General features: G+C 34.4%; 1 protein-coding gene and 2 non-coding genes across 3 annotated transcripts in view; 2 read left to right on the forward strand and 1 right to left on the reverse strand.

Annotated features, from left to right (window-relative positions):
* The window catches only part of LOC114328804 (polycomb group protein Psc-like), a 727697-nt gene that overhangs the window by 696686 nt on the left and 6238 nt on the right, over positions 1-24773 (forward strand). Inside the window, exons 6-7 of the mRNA XM_050656461.1 lie at positions 11188-11377; positions 21700-21780. Coding sequence (XP_050512418.1) covers positions 11188-11377; positions 21700-21780 — 271 coding nt within the window. The remainder of the gene's footprint in view (positions 1-11187; positions 11378-21699; positions 21781-24773) is intronic.
* Trnap-ugg (transfer RNA proline (anticodon UGG)) lies at positions 10007-10078 on the reverse strand. The gene has a single exon. It is a non-coding gene; the product is annotated as a tRNA-Pro (tRNA).
* Positions 10237-10308, forward strand: Trnap-ugg (transfer RNA proline (anticodon UGG)). Its single transcript has one exon. It is a non-coding gene; the product is annotated as a tRNA-Pro (tRNA).

Consider the following 24773-nt stretch of genomic DNA (forward strand, 5'->3'; position numbering starts at 1 on the left):
GAAACAAAATCGGCCCTCCAATTTTTCCACAGAATTTTTTTAAATCAGGAGAAAAAACAACGCTTCCATTCACCCCCGTATAATGTCATCTAAGCAAAAAAATTTTGTTACTGGAACAATAACAAACGACATGAATACGACATGTATGTACCTGCAAACTGATGCAAGAATCTTGAAAATCGGAGTACCTACCTACATATAATAAAGTTACAGATTGTCAAACTTAATCAAACATTTTGGGTGGTGGAATTTTGTGCCGGTGAGTGTATAATTTAATAAAAATGTGATGTTTATAACGTTACAATCTGCACTCGCTTTATTTTATCACACAATTTCAAGAGTATACTCAAAAATGTGCAAACGTCTAATTTACCTATTGTATATTTCTGCTTGACCAATCATCGTTTAGAACTCCTATGTAGCTACAAACAAAATAGTGTTAAATACAATGTTGTCTCGTCATATTATGTATTAATTATTTATACAATAGATATAGACATGCTAGATAGGTACTGTAGATTAAACGTTAACAGCAATGATTGTTCAGACACAAAAGATTTCTTCTGCGAATACATTTGAATGGCTATGGCTACTAAAAATGTCATTTTCACAAAGAGACTTAACAACATGCGTTATTTTACGTTCAAAGAAGAGATTTGTCAATCATTTGTAACGTGTGCATGTGCAGTTTCACATAAACTTTTTTACAATCCGTAATTAATCAATTAACTTGTGTAGAACGTGAACGTTTGTGTAATTGTTGGATCACAGTAATCTTTTTTCCATCTAAGTACATCGCCGTTACTGAAACCGTTTAAGGATTAGATGCAGTCAGAAACGTAGCTAAATTCTTATTTAAAAAGGACTGTTCTTATTATTATTCATTATTCTTGTATTAATGTGGATGGTGAACTTACATAAGATAAGAGACTTACATAATCAACTCTGTGCTTTATACCATGGTGTAAGTGTAGGCTTAAAAATGCATTCATCATAGTCGATGTTCGGATCGGGTCGCGTTATTTATACCTCGTTTAGGCCTAGGCCTCTTCAACTAACGTGCGGTATCTCCCTTTTTTGCATGGGCGTATGAGGGGGGCATTGCAGAGTAACGCACAGTGGAGAAGAAAAACTGCTAGTTTAGCACAGAAGTCTTGTAGGACTGTAAGGTGAGGTGAAGAATTGTGGGACGCAGCTTAAGTTATTTGCGATATATTAATGGAAATTGCACTAAGATGTCATAATACTCATCAGGAAGTTCGTTTCTGGCCAATTGTAGAAGATTGGCTGGAGGGAATTTTATTACTGGGTCTTCTGGTGAGTATATAACCTAATCGGTTGCATGGAACTTTTAAGGCGTTTGTAGCTCTGTTCTTCGAGCCTGGTATCGTACGTAGTACGTATTTTCTGGTAAGAGAATGAATTCTCTCCTGTATAGGGTGAATTTTTGCGAGTGGATGTACTAATGCCGACGGATACGACAACACCTTTCTCAGAAACTTTCTGAGGATTATACGTTTAGTAGCCACGATGGCGTAGTTGTGGCGTGTATTAAGCGACGTTCTACACCTTCGGCAAAGAATTAAGGATTTGCATGAAATTTTAGTATGTTATAGTTTACTTCAAAAAACTAAGACTTGATTTTTTAAAAATTGTTTTACCGTGCCGTTTAATTACTATTAAGGATCAAAGTTAAGTTTTAACATGGGGTCTTATGGGAATTCTTAAAAAGTTAATAACTTTTGACCCAAATTTACGATTTTTAATTATTTATGCTTAAATTAAAGGTTTTTCTGTAAGGAATAACATATTAAAAAATGAGGATTGTTTACCGTGCCATTATTAAATAAAAGTGAAAATACTGCATTGTTACCAACTTTCGCTTGCATATAAGTTTCCCCCTCTTTCTTCTGAGAGGCATACCCCGCAACGAAGGTGTAGAACGTCGTTAAGTAAGGCATAGAGACATGTTCGGTAGTTGGCCTTATGTAAGTTTTGTTTGTGTGTAAGAGAGTCTTACTGGAGGTACCTCCAACCTTTCCAGATAACGCTCCAAGGAGTCTGGCTCTATTCTTTATCCTGTCTAAGATGTTTTTGATGTCAGTGTTCCAATTGAGAGTCCAAATTTTCAGGGATCTGATCGGTAAAAGATATTATTCAGATATTGTTCTTGGATATATCGCAGGTGTTTGACAAAGCGAGCTACAATTTAAATTGAAAGCCCTCTTACCCTATCCTCACTATCTACTAATAAAATCTTACCTATCAGACAGACATTTCTTCGTGAAACTGGGGAGTGAACTTACTGAATTACATCCAATATATTCTGGCGTTCCACAAGGTAGCGTCTTGAGACCTATATTGTTCCTCTTTTAAACAGTTGATCTGCCAACAACAATAACCAACACTGTAGCAACATTCTCTGATGACACGGTCTGCAACTGACACCGTCCGGCCTCAGCCTCAAAGAACCTTCTGACAAACCTTACAAAATCCAAAAGTGGCTAAAAACATGGCGTATCAGGGTTAATGAATCGAAATCTATACAAGTGACATCCACTTTACGTAGAGAAACCACCAGTAAAAATCAACAACTGCCCACTCCCACAAGCTAAATATCTTGGAAGAAGCATATATTCACCAGAAGAAAACAGCTAGGCCTTAAATTTAGCAAAATGTATTGGCTCATTGGATGCAAATCTGAATTACCATTAGCTAATAAATTACGGCTATATAAGGCCATTCTCAATCGTGTGTGGACCTATGGTATACAACTTTAGGGAATCGCTAGTAACTCCAGCATTGACATCCTTCAAAGATTTCAAAACAAAGTGTTGCGAGCCATAGTTGATGCACCATTCTACATCCCCAATAGGGTCATTCTACACGACGCCGACATCAAGCTGGAATCCATCAAGGAAGTCATCTACCAATTTAGTGTTCGTAAAGGTACGTATCAGCTCCACATAGTGGATACGTTGGTGCTCGCCGCTCGGCGCTCACCCTCTTTGATTCAACCGGTTTGCGGTTTATATATAGGGGAGCGCATGCCGTATCCATTTGAGCAGCTACACCGAGCACGGAGCACCCACGTATGGATACGTACCTTTATAGTGAAAGAGTCCGTGCGCCCTAACGTGTTGGCCAACTGTCTAAATGAGTCCGATGACAACGAAGCTCGTAGTCTCAAACGCCTGCTACCATGTCTACGGGACCCAGATGAGTTTTAGCTTGTAAAGAAATATGAACACTCATAAATATACTCACAGCCAAAAAAACACGATACTCTACATGTCAGTCTCACATATGTCACGGCAAACGCTTATTGCCCTCCCGGCAGATCACAGAATCCATTAGAGGTTATACATATACAGTGCGCTAAAGTTCGAAATATTGATGCTATAATATAATATGATTATTTTAAAAATGGACCTGTCCAAGTGTTTTGCTTAAGTACTAAAAATGAATAAGTTAATGGGGGGGGGGGAACACTTATTTCTGTGCACTGTAAATGTGAAGGCATATGCATATCTGAAAGTAAGTTGCACATATATTATGATCATTCTCTTTAATTACTATATTTATTTGTAGTAAATAATTTCCAATGACATAGATTATTTATTATTAAGTATCCAAAATTTGTTAAGCCCACTTTAATAAAAGTGTTTATCTCGTGAATATTCAAATTTAATTAATCATATTTCCCGTTACTTCATATTCTAGAAGCTGTGGAATTTATATTATTTCAAAAATGTCAGTAGGATATTACGTTGGAAGGGTCTTTGCAGGTTATGGACTTCGGTCGGTGCATTAAACTGGCCCTCGTTATGCGGAATGGACGAAACATATCCCTACTATTATCCTTACAAATCCTTTCTCGTCAAATAAAGCCGTTTGCGTTCGTTGTAAATCCTGCGATTTCGTTACCTTTTTAATATACCCATAAAGAATGATGATTTATATACGAGTGTGATGTTCAGTTTTTCGTAAAGAAACAATCCGACGGAACGTGTTGAGACGCACTTTGCGAAATAGAAATATGTACATAATATGTACAGAAAAAAAGTAAAAAAAAAGACGGGTATTAACGCAACGTAATTCACCAGATTCACCGTATTCACCAGATATGGCTACCAGCCACTACCACTTGTTCGTTGAACTCAAAAGAATGCTCGCTGGAAAGAAATTTAGCACCAATGAAGAGGTAAAGGAGAAAAGTCAAGGAAGCAGCTCTTATCCTACTTAACGAAGAAAACATTATCCTTCATCAGCAGAATATATCAGGCTTTGGTTGCCAATAATAAAAGAAAAAATTTCCATATCACGATTAATCAGTTAAACTAATAATTATGACCCGTCTGGTCGAAATATAAGATTATCTAATTTTTTTTCTTTGTATCTCCCGTAGTACCAATTTATGGTTACGCTTCTGAAAGGACTTACCAAAAAGGTGAAATCGAAACGTCATAAGCATCCCGTGCTCACTTCTAATTGGTACTTGGCAATTGCAAAGGAGATTTAAATGGTTTCTTTTTAAAGCCAGTGAAAGTACGGCGCACCTATTTTATACTTTTTGCCTTTTTTATGGTTGTTTATAACAGTGTCTTGCTCGTGTCCTTTATTAGAAAAAGGATGATAGATGATTGAATATTGAGATGACGAAAATTAAAAAAAAAAACAAAAATGAATAACCATTTTCAATTCCAATGAATAACCAACTTATAACCAATATTCCAACCAAAAATGAATAACCATTTCAAATGATTGGACTAGAATATGGTGCGGCTGTATTTTCGTTTTGCAACGAAATTGAAAATGGTTATTCATTTTTGATTTACAAGTTTACTCTGATTGGAGTACGAAGGGAACCATTGGAACTTTACCGCGCTGAGCAGATGGGACGTGAATTAGAAATTGTAAAATTTTCTCATCTTCCTTAGTCTCAGCATCCGTTATGGCTTGCAAATTGTAGAAGCCTCGGAGGTGTAACCAAAGAAGGTTCCCATTGTTTTCAGTCTGGTGGGATGTAGAGTAACATAATGTTGTTTTATATGCCATTAGATTGAAAACTTAGTTTTTAAAAAAACATTTAACTATATCTCTGTAACTTACGGGAAAATAAAGTGTAGGAAATTATGTATATTTTAAAATTTTTTAGAATAATTGTCTATATATTTTTATATTACCTAGATAAATACCTCCTCCTTCTCCTCATTGTTATCCGAAAGTGGTGATACTCTAAATATTGTTAGCTTGCTGTTGCCATTGACTGCTATCCTGTGCTAGACGGACGGCTTCATGTAGGGATTTTCCCACCAGATTCTTCATTTGGTCTGCCCATCGTTTTCCTCTTGGTCTTCGGCCCTACCTTTCTTTCTAGCACGAATAGTTCCATAGTCCCCGTTCTTCTGGGGACCCGTCCATGGAAATACATATATGCTATTTTATTGCAGATTAGAAATAAAAATGAATAGAGTCACAGAATGAGTAGCAAAATTAGAACAACAAATGCTATGGAACTCACTCTAAAACTAAAATGGAATTGGAGTAGACGTTACAAAAATATGTAGATGAAAGATCATATAAAGGTATTTATTGCACCTGGAGACAATATAATGTAATGGAATGGGACGAAGATATTCAGCGAAGTGCAGTTACGATAAACCAATACAAATGAGAAAGGTTAATATGTATTAATAATATGAATAGATAATGATCTCTATATGAACGTATGATCTCGAAAAAGTATAGTGACATTATGTGTTAATCTTCTGGATCGTGTGGGTTTCCATACTTCTCTGTTCTGGGCTACTAGGAAAGCTTCATGTAGACTATGGCAAATAATTCCTTTGGTTTGGTCCACCCTTCGAAGATCAGTTTTTCTAGGCTTTCTGTTCTTCTTGCTCTATGTTCGAAGTATTTTTATTATCTTTTAGTTGCTTTATAATTGAAATGTTGGTGGGATGTTATGTATATGATATTAGTATTAATATTTTTCTGTAAGTCCATCTATTTTTCTTTTGTTAGCGACTTTTAACGTCCATGTCTCAGATGAATATGTGGCAATAGTAAACGTGTTTAATGTGTTTAATAGTTTTAGTTTACTTGTTTAGATATTATTAAGTCCTTTTCTTGTTTTGTCCATTATTTTGATCAGTTAAACGAATCTGCATCTTAAATTATAATGATTTATTAAATAATTTTTTTGTGCTTTTTAATGTGGGTATTTTATCAACAAAACTTATACTAAATTGTAAGTTATAATTACGTCCCATACCTACTTCAATGGTAGCAGAACTTCGCATTTAATTAGTCAATTTGTCAACTTTATCTTATTATCCGACAGAAACTTGTAGGGCTGTCTATTGATACCTGCGGACAACAAATCGATAAGAGCGTCCCTCATCATAGTTAATGGATTGATTTAACATTTCCTTGATAATGATACATAATTTAAAGAGTGTAATGTTTCGATATTGGGACACCATTTCTCGTTTTGCTATGCTGTTTCGTATACAATAATTATTTCAAAAAAAAAAGATGAATGATAAGAATTGCTTCTGACTTTTTCGTTTTGGTTCTTCTGGAAGGTTCTTTAATATCATTTAGCAAACTAATCTTGTGGTATTATGTTGTACATTATCTACTATAATATAATTAGGAATAAACCACAATAATCGTAACGTAAAGCTTTTAGAAGAAACATAATTTTAAGGAACTTCAGAAAGAAACCATTAAAACTAGATAATTAACTATTTCGCGCTTGTAATGATACACCCGGAAAAAACTACAACTTGTTACATCTAGGAAAAACTATCCGGAAGGTGTCCAGGAAGAAAAGAACTCTGTGATTAAAAGTCTGAGACATTGATACACACAAACTTATTATTACATATTAAGAACTTTGAGAACACATATAACAAAAATTTCGATATGTCTACGCAAAAAATTAAAGCGATCTACTGCTTTTTTGTGTTCTTTTCACATGTGCAAACGAATTTTTAAAATTTCAATCCTACGGAATGTTGTTTCAAGGTCATTTTATATTTTTTGTTAATTTGGACCTGGATTTTTCTTGTGATTAGTAAGTGGGTCGTTCCAATGTAGTAAATAAGTATTAATTATTTTGAAAAGAGTATTTATTCATTAATTTTAATAATTTATTATTAAAAGTTAATAATACCTGCTTTTTAATCTGAGAGTTTTTAAGATGTTCAATATAATTTCAAAATTAAAGTCATTGTGTCTGCGCAAAACATTAAAGCGAACATATAAACACTCGTTTTTGTGCTCTTTTCAAATACGCTAACGGATTTTGAAAATTTCTGTATGCAGGGTGTTGTTTCAAGGTCATATGACTTTCTATTTTCTGTTAATCCGGACCAGGATTTTTCCTGTGATTAGTAGTTGGGTCTTTTGCGTTCTAAATGAGACATGTGTACCAAATACCAGAAAAATATACAAGGTGGTTTTAAAGTTATGTATTCAAAAAAATATTGGCAAAATCGATAAAACACCCTGGAACTCACTTATAAAAATCGGAGGAGCGATAAATAAAAATAGTAGGTATATCTAGTACCACCTCAGTGAAATATTTATATATTATATTATATATGTAATACCTCTATTCACCATTTAAGTATTTCCGTTTCCCAGTGAAACACCCTGTATAATAAAATTATAAAATTATTAATGTGGTATTAATCATAAGAGAAACTACAAAAACTTGTTGGAGTTAAATAAACAAATATTAAAACAAACTCTGTAATAAATTTACTTACCGAGTTCCAAATTAAATGGGAATTTTCAAAATACAATTTTTTATTAAAAAAACTATCTTTTTTCTTATTACAAAACGCTCTTACTTGACTGTTTATACTTGAATATATATTTTTTTCAATATTAATAAAACTTTCTATACTCACCGGGTATCTTCGCAATGTACCTAAGTAGGATAATATCATATTTCATTGTGGATTAATGAAGGATTGGTTTCGGGTAGCGCCAGAATAATTAATTTGCAAACGCTGCGTGTTATTTATTCCTCGTCTTTTTTGTAGAAATTGATTTCTCTTTATTTAAATAAATACTATTATGCGAGAGTGACTTTTCTGAATTATTATTATATTTGCTTATTTATTTTTTAGACACTAACTTATATTTTTATTTAAATAAAAAGACTGAATTCATATTATTTTATTTAAAAACACAAAGCAACTAATACTAAAAACAAATAATAATCTCAAAATACAATTTATATGTTAGACCGACCTCGAGAGTATACAACACTGACTGAGTATCTGACTAATTCAGAAACGTCTTATATACCCTATTACAATATTATATACCCTCTAGAAATCTTTCGAATAAAAAAGATTATTACGGAAGTGTTTACAATGTACACATCTTTTTTTAGAATAATAAAGAATCTTTACACACATAAATCAATCAAAGACAGGTCATAAATAAATATCCTCGCTTAGGTAGACAGAAAATTGTCTACAAAAAATAGGCCGAAATTTTCGGCGGTAAATTAGGGTCTAGATGCGTCACAATACTATTCTACAGTTTTATCTCTTGTAGATATGTTTTTCATTTTCATTTCTCAAAATGATACGAGCCGTTCATCGTGCTTCGGAGGGTACGTACGTTAAGCCGTCGGTCCCCCTTGGCTAGTGTGAGCTACTTCAAACAGGGTTAAAGATGCAAGTGGCGCAGGAACCTGTCCGAAAGGATCTCCCCGGCCAAAAAGCCATATGATATTATTATTATCCAGATTTAGCCATACGGCTCACACTCCCTCTGAGGGGAAAATTGACTCATCCCAGATACCTACGGTATCAAAAGGATTGAGCTCTGGTGGGACTCTTTCTGTGTTATCGAGCCCTAGGTGACTTGGAATGCAGGTGTATCTCCCAAAAATTTTCTTACACTTCTGGCCGTCGCAAGTAGTACAGCTTTCTGCATGGTCTTATAAATATGTTCATTGAGACCCAGCTTTTTTATGCTTTCGAGGAGGGTCTTCGGAATGACTCCAGTAGTAGACATAACAATAGGTATCGTCTGGGTACTTTGCATTCTCCATTGTCTCCGTATTTGAATTTCCAGATCTCTATACTTGGCGATCTTTTCAGTAAATTTACTACGTAGATTATTGTTGTTTGTTGTTAGGTATCGCCACATCAATTAGTGTTGTTTGTCTTGTTAATTTATTAACTAGTACGAGATCTGGTCTATTATGTGCCACTGTTTGGTCTGTGAGCACACTGCGGTCCCAGTATAGCTTGTAGTTGCCATCCTCAAGCATACTCTTTATCAAGCATACTTATTCTTATTATTATTATTATTATGCCTATTCACATTAGCTTGTCGCCATCCTTCTAAAAGACGAAAGATGCGATAGGAGATAGTTCCTATCTGGCAAGTACTGAATTTCCTTTGTAAAATTTACAAACTACATAATATAGTCAACCAACTCCCGTTTATCCGCGACATATAAATATATATGAGTTTAAAGAAAATTGTAGTTTATTCCCTCTAATTACATCTAATGATTTATTATTATAAGCAGAAATGTAATATTTTATTGTTGCAGTGTAAAGTAACTAACAAATACGCGTGACTTTGGGTTTTTATTTTTATTTTTTGCATTTATGTATTTGACTTCCATTTATCGCGGCTTATCCGCGACAACGTACCACCCAACTCACGGATAAACGAGAGTTGACTGTACTTGCCTGATTTGCTTGACGATTTATGTCTAAACTTAAAACCTTTGTTTCTGTTTAATCTTCAAATTCTTAAAAAGAAATCATTCAAGGTATTATTAGTTGGATGCCTTATCAACCTATTACGATAACATTAAATTCCAATACATTTTTAAAGATAAGTATTTTTGTTTTGGCCTGTTATTTATAGATGTTGATAATAGTTTAATTTATCAAATATATTTATTATTCTAATTTTAAAAAATATTTATTTAATATTAAAATAAGTGCAAAAAATTGGGCTCAACCGGGATGTGAACCCGGGACCTCTCGCACCCAAAGCGAGAATCATACCCCTAGACCATTGAGCCGCCATACTAGTGAAAGATTTCATTGAATTGTAAATTTTATGCAGGATTAAAAGAAGAGAAAGTTTTTTGTATATGTATTATGATTTTATATTCATTTTTAATTAGGTTTTAAACAATCGAGGTCATCGTATAAAAAGTAAAATTAAGACGAGTATTGCGGCTCAATGGTCTAGGGGTATGATTCTCGCTTTGGGTGCGAGAGGTCCCGGGTTCAAATCCCGGTTGAGCCCAAGTTTTTTGAATATAAATTAACTAAATCCTACATAGTCATCAAAAATTTATGGTGTCTTCGACACTACAAAGTAGACATTATTGTTACCCCATATTTATTTTTTATTTGTAGACTATTTCACTAGACTGTTTTTAACTGATAAAACGTCATAGCAACGCATCGTTTTCTACTGTCAAAACTCCTTAGCGACGTGATTTCTCAGCGACAAAATTGTGACAGATCCGTCACGAAAGTGTCTGGTAATAACAAATAAATAAAGATTATATTTCGTTGATATGGTGCATTAATTGTCTCGTGAAATAGTCTTGTCGAATATCATTCGAGAGAAAATTATTTACCGGCAAAATTTTCTCCTGGTTTCATTCAAGTTCGTTGCCTTTTGGTAATTTTCGCTTATGAAATTTTGACAAAATCACTCGACTGACGTCTCGTGATTTAAGCCAAAATTTAATTCGCGAAAATTGCCAGGTAACAAACTTTCATACCAGTCGAAAATATTGCCGGCAAAATTTTCTCTCTTGTGATATTATATACGAAAATAATGCAGCAGATTATATTTCTGTGACCAAAACGAATAACCTTGTTTACCATAATTTGTCAGTCATAAAAAATATGTTGCCTAACACTGAATGTTATGATTTATGATGTAAAAATAAAATACAAATTTACGAATATTCCAAAAAAATGTGTTGTGAATGAATTATAACCTTAAAAAGACAAAGTCCCACATTGAGATTGAATAATAATTTATTTTTTCCTCTTTTCGCTGTTTGTGGTCTCGTCTTGAGATTGTATTAAGTATTATTATAAGGAATATATTAAATAAGTATGTTTATTGGTTTTTCCTGGTTGTAATATAAATTATCTTTTGTTACAGTGCTGACTCGGCTCCCGGAGCTATCAAGCTGCCCGTTACACGAAATGGTCTTGATAAAGCAGATCAGCTATCCTTGGAGGAGAGCCAGGCTCTTATGAAAAGATATCTTCAGTGTCCAGGAATGTGTAGAGTCGATGTACTTAAGAAATTTGTGAGAAATAAGTACAATGTTGATACCAGTCAGTTTTACGTAAGTGATTTTATATAATTATTACATATTTAGATAGTTTGTTACGAAATGGGTAACTAGCAGCCTTTACTAATTTAGGATACTTCGATTCTTCATCATCTCCTTCCAACTTTTGCTGGGATGGCCTATTGATCTTCTATCGCCTCTCAAAAAACACCGTCTTTAACACTATGTCTTCCTCTGATCTACCACATGACCTGCCCATCTTATCTTAGCTTTTGTATGTCTGACGATGTTTTCAGTATCACTCTCCTGTCAATTCATCTCTTTGAGGACCAAATATCATTCTGAGGACTTTGCTTTTAAATACCAGTAGCTTATTTATTTAATTTGTGACAACATAGCCGATCTTCAACAACTTGTCACTATAATCGGAGAATACAGTAAGAGATTAGAGATTAATACCAAAAAGACCAAATTCATGATCATCTCCAGAAACATGGATACACTTTAAAACTCCACCATAACACTGAATACCAAGTCCATTGAAAAAGTGAGCAAATTTAAATACCTGGGAACGTGGCTTTTTGAAGACTGGGCATCGGACAGGGAAGTAAAAGGTCGCATTGAGCAAGCTCGACAAGCTTTCGTAAAATTCAGGAAGCTACTGACCTGTTCAGAGTTCGATCTTCAACTGAGACTAAGGTTTACTAAGTGCTACATATAGTCAGTCGGTGCTGCTATATGGCGTAGAGGGCTAGACACTCAAAACCATGGGATATAAGCAGATTAGAAGCTTTCGAAATGTGGCTTTATCGCCATATACTAAAGATACCATGGACAGCGAAAGTCACAAATGTAGATGTCCTTAAAAGAATCAACCAAGAACGCCAACTTTTCGAAACCATCAAGAAAAGGAAAACTGTGTATCAAGGTCGCACCATGCGAAATGAAAAATACCAGTTCCTCCAACTTATAATCGAGGGTAAAATTTAAGGCAAGAGAGGAATGGGACGCAAGAAAATGTCCTGGCTCCGAAACATAAGGCAATGGACAGGGATTAACGACAATCAATCTCTGATACGTTTTGCAAGAAACAGAGAGTTAATGAAAAATGCGATCGCTAACATCCATTACTGGATTTGCATCTGAAGGTTTATTTCCCTCTGATGTAGAGTCCAAGTTTCACTTCCATATTTAACAATTTGGCGAATAATTGGCTGTATAGTCTGAATTTATATTGTTTTTTTAGCAGCTTAGATCTTAGTAATGATGATAGGGAGCATAATGCTCTATTCCACGCAGCTATCCTTGCTAAGACCTCTTTTTATAATGTGATTGTCATCTGTGATTACCGTTCCTAGATATTTAAACTCTTTTACTACTTCGAAGTTGTGGTCATTAATAGTTATGTTCTACCTAACTCTTGATCTTAGATTTTTGGTTACTAGCATGTTTTCGTTTTCTCTTCATTAATTATTCGAAGGCCCAGACTACCTGTTTCTTCCTCGAGTTGTGAAAGCACCTCTCTCACGTCTCTTGTAGAATGATCGACTGCACCTATATCATCAGCAAAGGCCAACAATTGTTTTGATCCTTGATTTGCAAATCCTCCTGTCAGCTCAGATGATATTTTACTTATTAGATATTCTAAGGCCAAACTGAATAGCAACAGTGATAAGGGGTCTCCTTGGCCAAGTCCTGATGTTACGCTTAGTCTTTTATATTTGTTGCCACAGTTTGGCCACCCCTGATACGATACAGTCGGGGTACTACCCATTGGAGTGCTAGCTGAAGAAAGGAAGAACCTTTTTATAGGCAAAGGGAATCAGCTACAACTACATTGTAGTTTTATGAACTTAGAAGAAGACAACGGTAAAACAGTACCTACGCGTCGGTGGCACATACAGTGGGATTCCGCAACAAGGAGCAGGTGGACGCATTGTCTTATACGACAGATCAATATCTGGCTGAAACTTAACATAGCGAGGTCAACTACAGTTCACCAAACATAGTTGAAAGTGTGAAATTCTCATTGCCTGCGCGAACAATGAAATGAGAACGCACATACAAACGGAATGGACCGTCAGCGCGAGTGATAAGTCCGTCGTATGCCGAATGCGCATCATGAGCGTGGTTATTTTCACACTTTCAGCTATGTTTGGTGAACTGTACTATCTGACACAGATGCTCTCAGGAACGTCGCTTTCGAGCATATCTTTATCGCTTTAAATACGACGGTTCGCCAGAGCTCAGAGCTCCCGTCCTGTATCGGGTTCAGTTAAGGTGAAGATGCAGAGCACCTCTTTTTCTTGTGTGCTCTTTTCAATGGTTATCAAACAGAAAATTCGACCAGAGACCTCAGTAGGAGAAATGCTTTCATCGCATGCAGCTTGGGACGGAATGGGACGTTTCATCGCCGCCGGTTCATCGCCGCCGTTTCGATGCCGCCGGTTTATCGCCAGTCCATTTCATCGCCGGCCGTTTCATCGCCGGCCGTTTCATCGCCAGTTAGTCGGTTGATCTTGTATTATGGGAGATGACACGACACGACGTTAAATCCAGTTCAAAACTTATGACAAATAAATAGATAAAAAATATTATTATATTAATTTACTGTTCTATTTCTACTTCCCCTAAATTTGATATATATATATATATATATATATATCCCGTTCACAGCGTAATACGCCTTTGGGTTCCCGTTCGCCAAGCCTGTCTATTCTGCCAGTCTTCTTCAGATAGATTTCTTGCTGACATTGCTTTTGAGATTCCTTGGATCCATGTTGTTGGTGGTCGTCCTCGTTTTCTTTTCTCTGGTGGTACCCATTCTAATATCTTTTTGGGTAGTCTTTCTTCCCCCATACGTCTAACATGTCCGTACCATATTAGTTGTTGTTTTTCGATGTCTTCTATAATTGATCTTTGTACTTTCATTTGTCTCCTGATGTCCTCATTTTTCACATGTTCTAATCTAGACTTTCCCGCTGCTCTCCTCCAAAAATCCATTTCAACTGCCAATAGGTTACCTTTAAGTTTTTGTGATAACTGCCACACTTCTGAGCCATAGACGATTACTGGTTTTAATATGGTATTATATATTCGTTTTTTCGTTTCCGGTCTTATATTTTTTTGCCATAATACTGAATTCAACGCACCTATAACTTGTTTTCCTTTGGTTATTCTGTCTTTTATGGCTTCATCACTTCGTCCTGTCTTTGTCAGTTTTACCCCCAAATATGTACATTGGTCACATTTCTTAATAGTTTCATCTTCTAAGTCGAGGTCATCTGGATTATTTTCTCCTCCTACGCAAAGATATTGTGTTTTTTGGACATTTACTTCGAGGCCCCATTTTTTGTACTCTTCCATTAGTTTTCTAGCCATATACTCCAGGTCTTCTTTGTCTTGATACTAAACAGTATTAAATTTGTAGTGTGAAATTATATATTTTATATTATAAAAGTTTAAAAGTCTATTAAAAGATTAAGTATGGCAACGGGAATGGTCATATCTCGCATTTCCTAGAATTCCTAATTAATACTAAAAATAAATAATAAATGTAACTGTCGAAAATTGGTCGAAAATTCGGAAATTATCAGTTAGCGATTAACTGACTGGCGATGAACCGGCGGCATCGAAACGGCCGGCGATGAATCGGCCGGCGATGAACTGGCGGCATCGAAACGGCGGCGATGAACTGGCGGCGATGAAACGTCCTAGACCCAGCTTGGGATGCTATCGTCACATTTGTGAAGGAAGTCCTCCAGGATCTTCGTCGCATTGGAAGGAGACGAAGGAGAGAAGCAATGTGTAATACAATTAGGACATTTTTAATAAAAGGATGTTTTAAGTTTTAGATAACTTCATCAAAATATAATATGGTATTAACCCGAGACGAAGCCACTGACATTTAGTTAAGAACTACATACTTAAGAATATCCGTCCCAAAAAAGTAATATCAAGTGATCCGTCTTTTAAAAGACAACCACACGCAGTGGTGACAGTAAAATTCTTGTGTTAGTGATCCCATAGTACAGGGGTCACCAATTAGCGGACCGCGGTCCGCATCCGGACCGTGAGCTAGTTTTTTACGGACCGTCAATAAATTCAGATTATACCTAATGTTTGGCAATTTTGAAAATGTTTGGACATGAAATTGTGTACTATGTTTGGCTCAACTTATGTGTGCGAAGCCGCTTTATCAAGAATAAACTTTATTAAAAATCGGTAGCGATCTCCCTTAACAGATGAATATCTCAACTCACTAATGAGACTCAGTTGCACTAAACTCACTCCAAACTTCAGACAGGTTGTACATAAAAAAATGTCATTTTTCTCACTGATAATTTAATTTTGTAAAGAGTTTTCCCCCTTATTTTTATACTTAATAATCATTAATTTTTAAATTAAGTAAGCTGTAATATAAAATTGTCATGTGCATTTTTTATATTCATTTCCTCTCTACTATATGTAAGTAGGAGTACTTTTCAGATGTGCATTTAATTAAAATAATTTTCAGATTTAATAAGTTTGCAACTGCAACCAACACCTTGCATTGAAACTAATGTAGAAAAGATAACATGTTAATTAGCATTTTGTACTATTTTAAATTCCTCAGTTTCCTTTCTACAAAATTAAATATGTTTAAAAACTTTATTAGCATTTAAAATATAAATTCCTAATTTTTACATATTCTCAGTAACAATTTACAATACTGCTGTTTTCAAAGTATACTGATAATAACATCAAAACAATACACTCTCTTCTTCTTCTTCTTAGCCTTCTATCGTCCACGTTTGGACATAGGCCTCTCCCAACTCCTTCCATCGGTCTCTATCCTGAGCAACATATTTCCAATTCGTTCCGGCTACTCTTTTAATATCATCAACCCATCTCATCTGTGGTCTTCCTCTCGGTCGTTTACTTTGGTAAGGTCTCCAATGTTGTATCGTTGCATTCCAACGTTGGTCTTTTTGTCTAACAGTGTGGCCTGCGAAGCTCCATTTAAGTTTGGCAACTTTTGTTGTTATGTCCTCGACTTTTGTTTTTGATCTTACCCAGTCGTTCCTCTTTTTATCTGACAGTCGTATACCTAACATTGCTCTTTCCATAGCTCTTTGTGTTGTGGCTAGTTTATTCATATTTGCCTTGGTTAGGGTCCAGGTTTGACACCCATATGTCATGATAGGAAGGATGCACTGGTTGAACACTTTGGTTCTCAAATATTGAGGTATTTTGCGGTTCTTAAGTATCCAACCAAATTTTCCAAATCCTGCCCATGCTAGTCTTGCTCTTCTATTAATTTCCGCACTTTGGTTTTCTTTGTCTAGTTTCAGGATTTGGCCTAGGTAGATATATTCCTGGATTTTTTCTATCTCACTGCCATTTATAGTTATGCGTCTGGGGTCATCTGTGTTTGTCATTATTTTTGTTTTCTTCATGTTCATTTTCAGGCCGACGTATTGGGAGCTGCCTGCGAGTTCCTCCATCATAATTTGCAGTTCCTCGAATGAGCTCGCTATAACCACAATGTCGTCAGCGAATCTGAGGTGGTTTAGCTTCTTGCCATTAACGTTAATGCCATAGGTTGACCAATTTGTCGTTTTGAAGACGTCTTCTAGTGCTAGGTTGAAAAGCTTTGGCGATATTACGTCTCCTTGTCTCACGCCTCTCTTAATAGGGATGGGATTTGTATTTTCGTCTAGTTGTACTATCAACAATACACAATGAATTTATATTTTAGTTTTTGTACCAGGAAAACTTACAGAAAAGTATACAGTAACCAAAAAACAATCAGATATTAGTTTTCCTTTCCATATGGAGATAGCAGATCTAAAAAAGAGAAATAGCAAACTTGAACAAGAAAATCAGAAATTAAAACAAGAAATAGAACAGATAAAACGAGATAACAATAAAAATAGTATTGTAGTTTTTGGACTACAAATAACTAAAAAAAAAACTTACAGTGGAAGAGATCTGTGCACATATATTTTCATTAGTGGAAATCGAACTCCAACCGGTAGATATAAAAGATTACTATACCTTAGGAAACAAACCTAATAGTCCATTAAAAATAGAATTTCTACACTACTGGATGAAGAGCGAAATCTTACAAAACTGTTACAAACTAAAAGGAAAAGAGGCTTCCATCTCACCAGTTTTAACTAAGACACAGCAATTGGAATCAAAAACGTTAAGAAAACACTTATTTTTGGCTAAACAACAAAATAAAGAAAATTGCTATATAAAAAACAGTAGACTGTATATAAATAATAAAGCCTATACAGTAAAAGATTTAACGGAAGAGGTGGAAGAAAACAACGAGAGACGTTCAAACAGTGCTCCGCAATCCCCATTACCAGAAACAACCGACGGTGTGGAGCTCACACACCCATTACGAACAACTACTTGGAAAGAAATTTCTAAACCAGAAGGTAAGGCTGACATAAAAGGGACACCAACTACTTCGAAAAACATAATTAAGCCTTATACTCGTCTTCAAGATCAAAGAATACGAAACAGTTCAACTTCTTCTCAGTCCAGGAAATAATTACATATAGGTACCTACTTACTGCTAGTAATAACATTGTAATTTGTAAAACAGGTTTGCCCTTTGTTATCATTGTTTAAATATACTTTTTAAATATCGTATCTATAGATTATATTATATTGTTAATTTTAATATTTTTTTATATATTATTATCTTATATTATATTTAATAGCTGGTAATCCATTATAATGGATCAATTTATAAGAGATGTAGATTTTGAGCCTTTTGATACTCAAGAAATAAATGAAATAGTGCAACTAAATGAATTTATTAAACCAGAAAATAATCAAAATAACTTAAAAATTATTCACCAAAATATTAGAAGCATAACAAACAACATTGATGAGTTTAGCACAGTGTTAAGTCAACTAAATTCAGACTTTGATTTGATAGTACTAACTGAAACTTTTAAACTATGTGATGTACAATATTACGATAATAATGAATACATATTCTAGCAAACAAATTCTTGCTATTTTCTAGAGGAAAATAGCAAACAGAAAGAGGACAGACAAAGTACAAAACGAAGCAATCAGACAAAAACCTAAAACTAGAACCAATCAATGAAAAAATGGACAACTAAGATGGTTCGGACACGTGTGTAGAATGTCGAACGTGAGACCAACAAAACGAATGTTCGAAACGAGAGTGCAGGGGAAAAACAAAAGATCGGTTAACATGGAGGCTACAAGGCCAAATTCAACTCCACCAGCCTTAAAGGTAGAAAGGCTTAGTACTAAGTAATTAAGTAAGTAAGTAAACTTTAATGAGGAAGCAGCCAAATATTAGGCATTTATTTATTAGGCAAAGAAAAAAGAGGAAGAAAGCAATCTTAAAACTCACCATTTTACTATATGCTTTGCAGAATAAGTTTCCATTGCTGTAATGAAGCTCGGGATAGGTTCTGATCCAGGAATAAACCAGGCTAAATTCTTTCGGCATATTGCATTAATCACAAACAGAAGTATTAAACAAAAATTAAACATTCGCATTGACCGACTAAAGGTAAATAATTTTACTGATTTACGGGATCTGATCTAAAGCATGAATATTTCATTTTTCGTTAGAAAATTGTAAAACTATGGTTAAAGGTGTAAATTCTCTTAACAATAGGGGATTTAAAAGAATCACCAGAATTATAGGTACCTACTAAATATAATAAAAGTAAATAAAATTCGGATTTCCCGGTAAACCATCCTTCATCATTTTAACATCCTACAATCATTTTATAACGGCGTACTACAAGCACTATAAGTACTTTGTGTAAAGATCGGGTATTTTTTAAGAAAAAATGAAAAGGCAGTGAATGAGCCGTCTCTCTTCAGGTAGTTCTCGAATTAATAGATACGACATCCTGTGCGGGGAAATATTTTGTGTCGAATTAAAAAATTTAAAATTTTTTTTTGGACTTAAATGTTTTTAAATTGGCACAAAATATGCATGTTTTTTAAAAATATGCAAAATTTAGTAAAGTTCTCAAATATGCGAAATATGCATGCAATATGCATTTAGCATAAAATCCGCTCCCTACTCATCACTATGAGACTCGCACTAAAACCAACCAACACGTACAATTGGGAAATATTAAAAAATCAATAGGACAGAGATCTGCCATGTATCTTGCTCCAAAAGTATTTAATCACTTGCCGAACATATACAAGATAACGAGCGATCCACAATTATTGGGATCAAAGCTAGCCGTGCAAAAAATTACGTATGTCTTGTTTTAATCTGAATTTATATCATTGGTTTATCAATTAATTTTGATTAACATTATAAAACATAAAAAATCAGTCAAAACCAGAACTTTAATCAAAAATAAAAAGAATTAACAAAATTATAAGTAACAATAATAAATAAAATCAAACAAGATCTCTACATAACCTTACTTTTCTTGTTAAGTTGACGTACATTGCAAAGTTCACGTAAACTGGAAAGTATATCTGAATTAAGAATAGACATGCACTGTATAGCTATCTCTGTCGTTCAGAGCCACCTATGGTGACAATAATTTTGGATCACACGTTATATATTAATACTCTTAATTCATTAAGTATGGTAAAATCTATATTCAAAAAGTATGTATTGAACCTTGATCGTAATGTACATAAGTTGTTTGATTGACTTAACAAGTGAATGAAATTAAAAAAAAATTAAAAAAAAAATGATAAAAAAAGAATGTTTGCAATACAGTGGTTTGTTAAATTTACCCAGTTCCTTTATTTATAATATAAAAAAATAAAAGAAAATAAATAAATACATGTAAGATAATAGAATGTTTGTACCTTGGCATTTAGTATACACATACTATATTCAATAACTAAACATTGTCACACACTATCCCCCTGTTCGACCAATAGGTTTTAACGTGTAGTGAGTAAATGTTTCTTTATTTTCCAGGATTAACATGTAAAATTAAAAAGTAGAATGTAATAATGTAAAACGTAGAATATAAAGTTAAAATGTATGTATTTAATTCTTGTACTGTGAAGTTAATCAACATTATTATTATTATTATTATTATTATATTGGTCCCTGTGTGAGGTCACTTTCGTATGAAAAATGTTTCCGACTCGATTTATTTGCGGATTCCTGTTCAAAAATGTCCCCTTTAAACAAATTCAAAATAACTTTTTTGCCTCGAAAAATTTTTAGGTTTCTTGGGTAACTATAAACAATAAAGGTCTCTTGTCATATTTCTGAAAAGTTGATAGTTTTCGAGTTATAAGCGATTTAAAATCTGAAAAATTGCGAAAATATGTATTTGCGATGCTTGAAAACTCTAAGTTTTAATAAAATGACAGATCTTTTTTATTTAAGATGACCCAAAAATGCTAAAAACATATTTTTGCGGGCAAAAAAGGTGATGTTTTGAATTTGTTAAAAAAATATTAAACAATTTCTGCCCAAAAATTTCGCCCGGTACCCTTCTGATTTATTTATAGGGGATATTTTTTAACAAGAATCCACAAAGAAACCAAATCAGACACAGGCAGCATAAATCCGGACCCCGAAAGTGTCATAGGTTTTCTAAACGGTTTTATTTCTTTCTAAAGGGAAACTAATTGGTGACCCCCGCCATAGTAAATGACGAGGAAAAACCAGGAAATTGTTTTCCTTTGTTTTCGACACAGGGTTCGAGTTCTCCGAAAAGACCATTTTTATTTAATGTGGTCAAGATAAACATCTGAATAGACAATAGAGGATTATTATCATTTCCGAAAAAATGTATTTTTAAGGGATTAATTTTATGATGAATTCTGAAGGGAGCTTTTTTGTCGGGACTGTTTTGTCGGGGCTATTTTGTGGACGAGCTATTGTTCCGCGGCTATTTTGTCTGCAGGCTATTTTGTCGGAGCTGTTTTGTGTGCGGGATATTATGTCGGGGGCTATTTTGTCGGAGCTGTTTTGTGTGCGGGATATTATGTCGGGGGCTATTTTGTCGGAGCTCTGTCGAAGGGGCTATTTTGACGGGGTACCGTTTCTAGAGATAAAGAAGCGTGATAAACACAATGTAATCAACTTTTATTTTATAGTTGATAAACAAAAAATTGCTGTCTTTATTTACATTTAGAACATGACTTAGAGATAAAATTACAAATTAAATGAATCATTTACATACACTTCCCACAAGTTGGTTCGTAGTTGATTCGTCGCTTTCCATTCCATGAATCGTGATGAGTTTGCTATGAGTTCGCTGTAAATATATTTTCAACGAACTATTCGAGCAGTTTGCAAACAGTTCGGCTCGCATATGTGTACCCAGCCTAATGTTATTTATTCGTGAATTCAATGATAGGTGTAATAATAATTTTATTTTTTTTTGCAGATTGATATCCTGTACAAGCGGGTGCCTTTGCCAGATCATTATACCTTAATAGATATAGCTTATATCTATTCATGGAAAAGAGTAAGTTTAATGTTATTTACATATATTTTAGACGAAATGAATATTCAATTCAGAAATAGGACAAATAAATGATATACCAATATATTTTCAAGGCTACGAGTTAAACTTTATATGTACTTATTATGATAAACTACTGCATAGCACAGTTTCTTCTTAAAAACAGCCTTCTAAATAAAGTATCTTGAAATCTCCCTTAATTCTTGTTTTGAATATAATCAAAATTAGCTACCATAAAACTATAGTCCAGTCATCTGAGACTCAACCTCTAAAAACGCGATGAACAAGCTGAATTTTACTAAGATTATAAATATAACGTTTCAGACACCGTTTAACCTATTTAGTGAATATTGGACATATACAGGGTGTTTCATTAACAATTGTTCATATCGTAACTGGAGAAACCTTAGCAGAAAATAAGAAGATTTAACTTAAAACACTTAAATAAAATATTCTTCAAATAAAATAAAAATGTATACCATTTTTATTCAGTTGCAATGCGAAGGCAAAACAATCTTACTTTTCAATTAGAATACGAAGTGCAGTCCAGTCCCTTGAATCGCGATTTTCGGCTCTTATTGGAGCCTTCATCGGAAAGAACGTAGGCACTGTTCTCCATATTTTAACTGATTCGCATCGATAGGTTTTCCCACCCATTGCAACTGAAGTGATGATAGTAGGTGGCTAGCGCCACCTGGCATTGAAAGACGAAGTAGTTTTCAATCCTAATAGTAAATTATTAATATTGAAAATATTAAAAATATTACTAAAAGATTTTTAAATTGAAAACTTATTGGTATGGTACACTTTCCTGGTGACACCTCCAAGACTTCTACAATTTGCAAGTCAAATGGATGCTGCAGTGAAGACGAGAGGGAAGGAATTCTACACTATGCAATTCACATCCCCCGTCTGCAGCTGGTAAAGTTCCAACGGAAAAATGCACCTAGTTACTGTACGGAGTAATACGACTATAAAATAAAAATGTATACCATTTTTATTCAGTTGCAATGCGAAGGCAAAACAATCTTACTTTTTAATTAGAATACGGAGTGCAGTCCAGTCCCTTGAATCGCGATTTTCGGCTCTTATTTGAGCCTTCATCGGAAAGAACGTAGGCACTGTTCTCCATATTTTAACTGATTCGCATCGAGAGGTTTTCCCACCCATTGCAACTGAAGTGATGATAGTAGGTCCATTTGAATTGCAAATTGTAGAAGTCTTGGAGGTGTCACCAGGAAAGTGTACCAATAAGTTTTCAATTTAAAAATCTTTTAGTAATATTTTTAATATTTTCAATATTAATAATTTACTATTAGGATTGAAAACTACTTCGTCTTTCAATGCCAGGTGGCGCTAGCCACCTACTATCATCACTTCAGTTGCAATGGGTGGGAAAACCTATCGATGCGAATCAGTTAAAATATGGAGAACAGTGCCTACGTTCTTTCCGATGAAGGCTCCAATAAGAGCCGAAAATCGCGATTCAAGGGACTGGACTGCACTCCGTATTCTAATTGAAAAGTAAGATTGTTTTGCCTTCGCATTGCAACTGAATAAAAATGGTATACATTTTTATTTTATAGTCGTATTACTCCGTAGAGTACTAGGTGCATTTTTCCGTTGGAACTTTACCAGCTGTAAACGGGGGATGTGAATTGCATAGTGTAGAATTCCTTCCCTCTCGTTTTCACTGCAGCATCCATTTGACTTGCAAATTGTAGAAGTCTTGGAGGTGTCACCAGGAAAGTGTACCAATAAGTTTTCCATTTAAAAATCTTTTAGTAATATTTTTAATGTTGTTCTGAAGCTATTTTCTTGTGGCATTTTTATAATCAAGTATATTCAAATGGGAAATAAGCCACAATTTTACCTAAAAATGATTTTATTAACGTTTCGACGCCCAAGTCGGGTGTCGTTGTCAAAATACAAAATAATACTAAATAAACAAAAATGTTGTTGCTTAGTAAAAAATTCTTCTAATAATTTATTTAATCTGACTCATTTATATCGGCAATTCAGACACGTATTATACATTTTAAAGTAGACGACTTTAAAATGATATTGCCAATATTGATGAGTTGCGTTCCTGGGACGACTTTACTAAAAGATAGTTCATTCGATTACATGAAATCAATCCCAACTTAACAATATCCGCCACAAAAAATCATAGCATGTGATCTGTCTTTAAAAAGACAACCAAATGCAACGGTGGCACTGAAATTCTCGCGTTAGAGATTCCATAGTAAATCACGAGGGAAAACCAGGAAAAACCTCGTGATACTATCCCGACATCGCAAGTATTTGGGTTTGCATTTAGTTTACTCTCAAAATCAATACCAAATTCTGACTTGATATTTTAAATTTTAAATAATACTAAAATACTAAATATGTGCTAACTCGATATGTTACTGATTTACTAATTGTGGTATTTTCTTTCTATTGACTTCCTCCTTTAATATGGGTAACCACATCCTACTGCATTCTACCGAGGAATTTGCGACACAATTGGTTTCATTTAGCATAATTAGAGCCGCTTCTTTGCGAACAATTTTATATAGGTGAAACGTCAAGACCATTAGACGTTAGAGTAAATGAACATCAGTCTTATATAAAAAACAGAGAATTTGATAGATCTCAAATATGTCAACACGCATGGGATAATGAACATAGAGTTCAGTGGAGAGATTCAAGTATAGTCCTAAAAGAAGCAGATAGTAAAAAGAGAAAAATCAAAGAAGCGGCTCTAATTATGCTAAATGAAACCAATTGTGTCGCAAATTCCTCGGTAGAATGCAGTAGGATGTGGTTACCCATATTAAAGGAGGAAGTCAATAGAAAGAAAATACCACAATTAGTAAATCAGTACCATATCGAGTTAGTACATATTTAGTATTTTAGTATTATTTAAAATTTAAAATATCAAGTCAGAATTTGGTATTGATTTTGAGAGTAAACTAAATGCAAACCCAAATACTTGCGATGTCGGGATAGTA

The sequence above is a fragment of the Diabrotica virgifera genome, chromosome 7, assembly GCF_917563875.1.
Source record: "Diabrotica virgifera virgifera chromosome 7, PGI_DIABVI_V3a".
Taxonomy (NCBI): Eukaryota; Metazoa; Arthropoda; class Insecta; order Coleoptera; family Chrysomelidae; genus Diabrotica; species Diabrotica virgifera.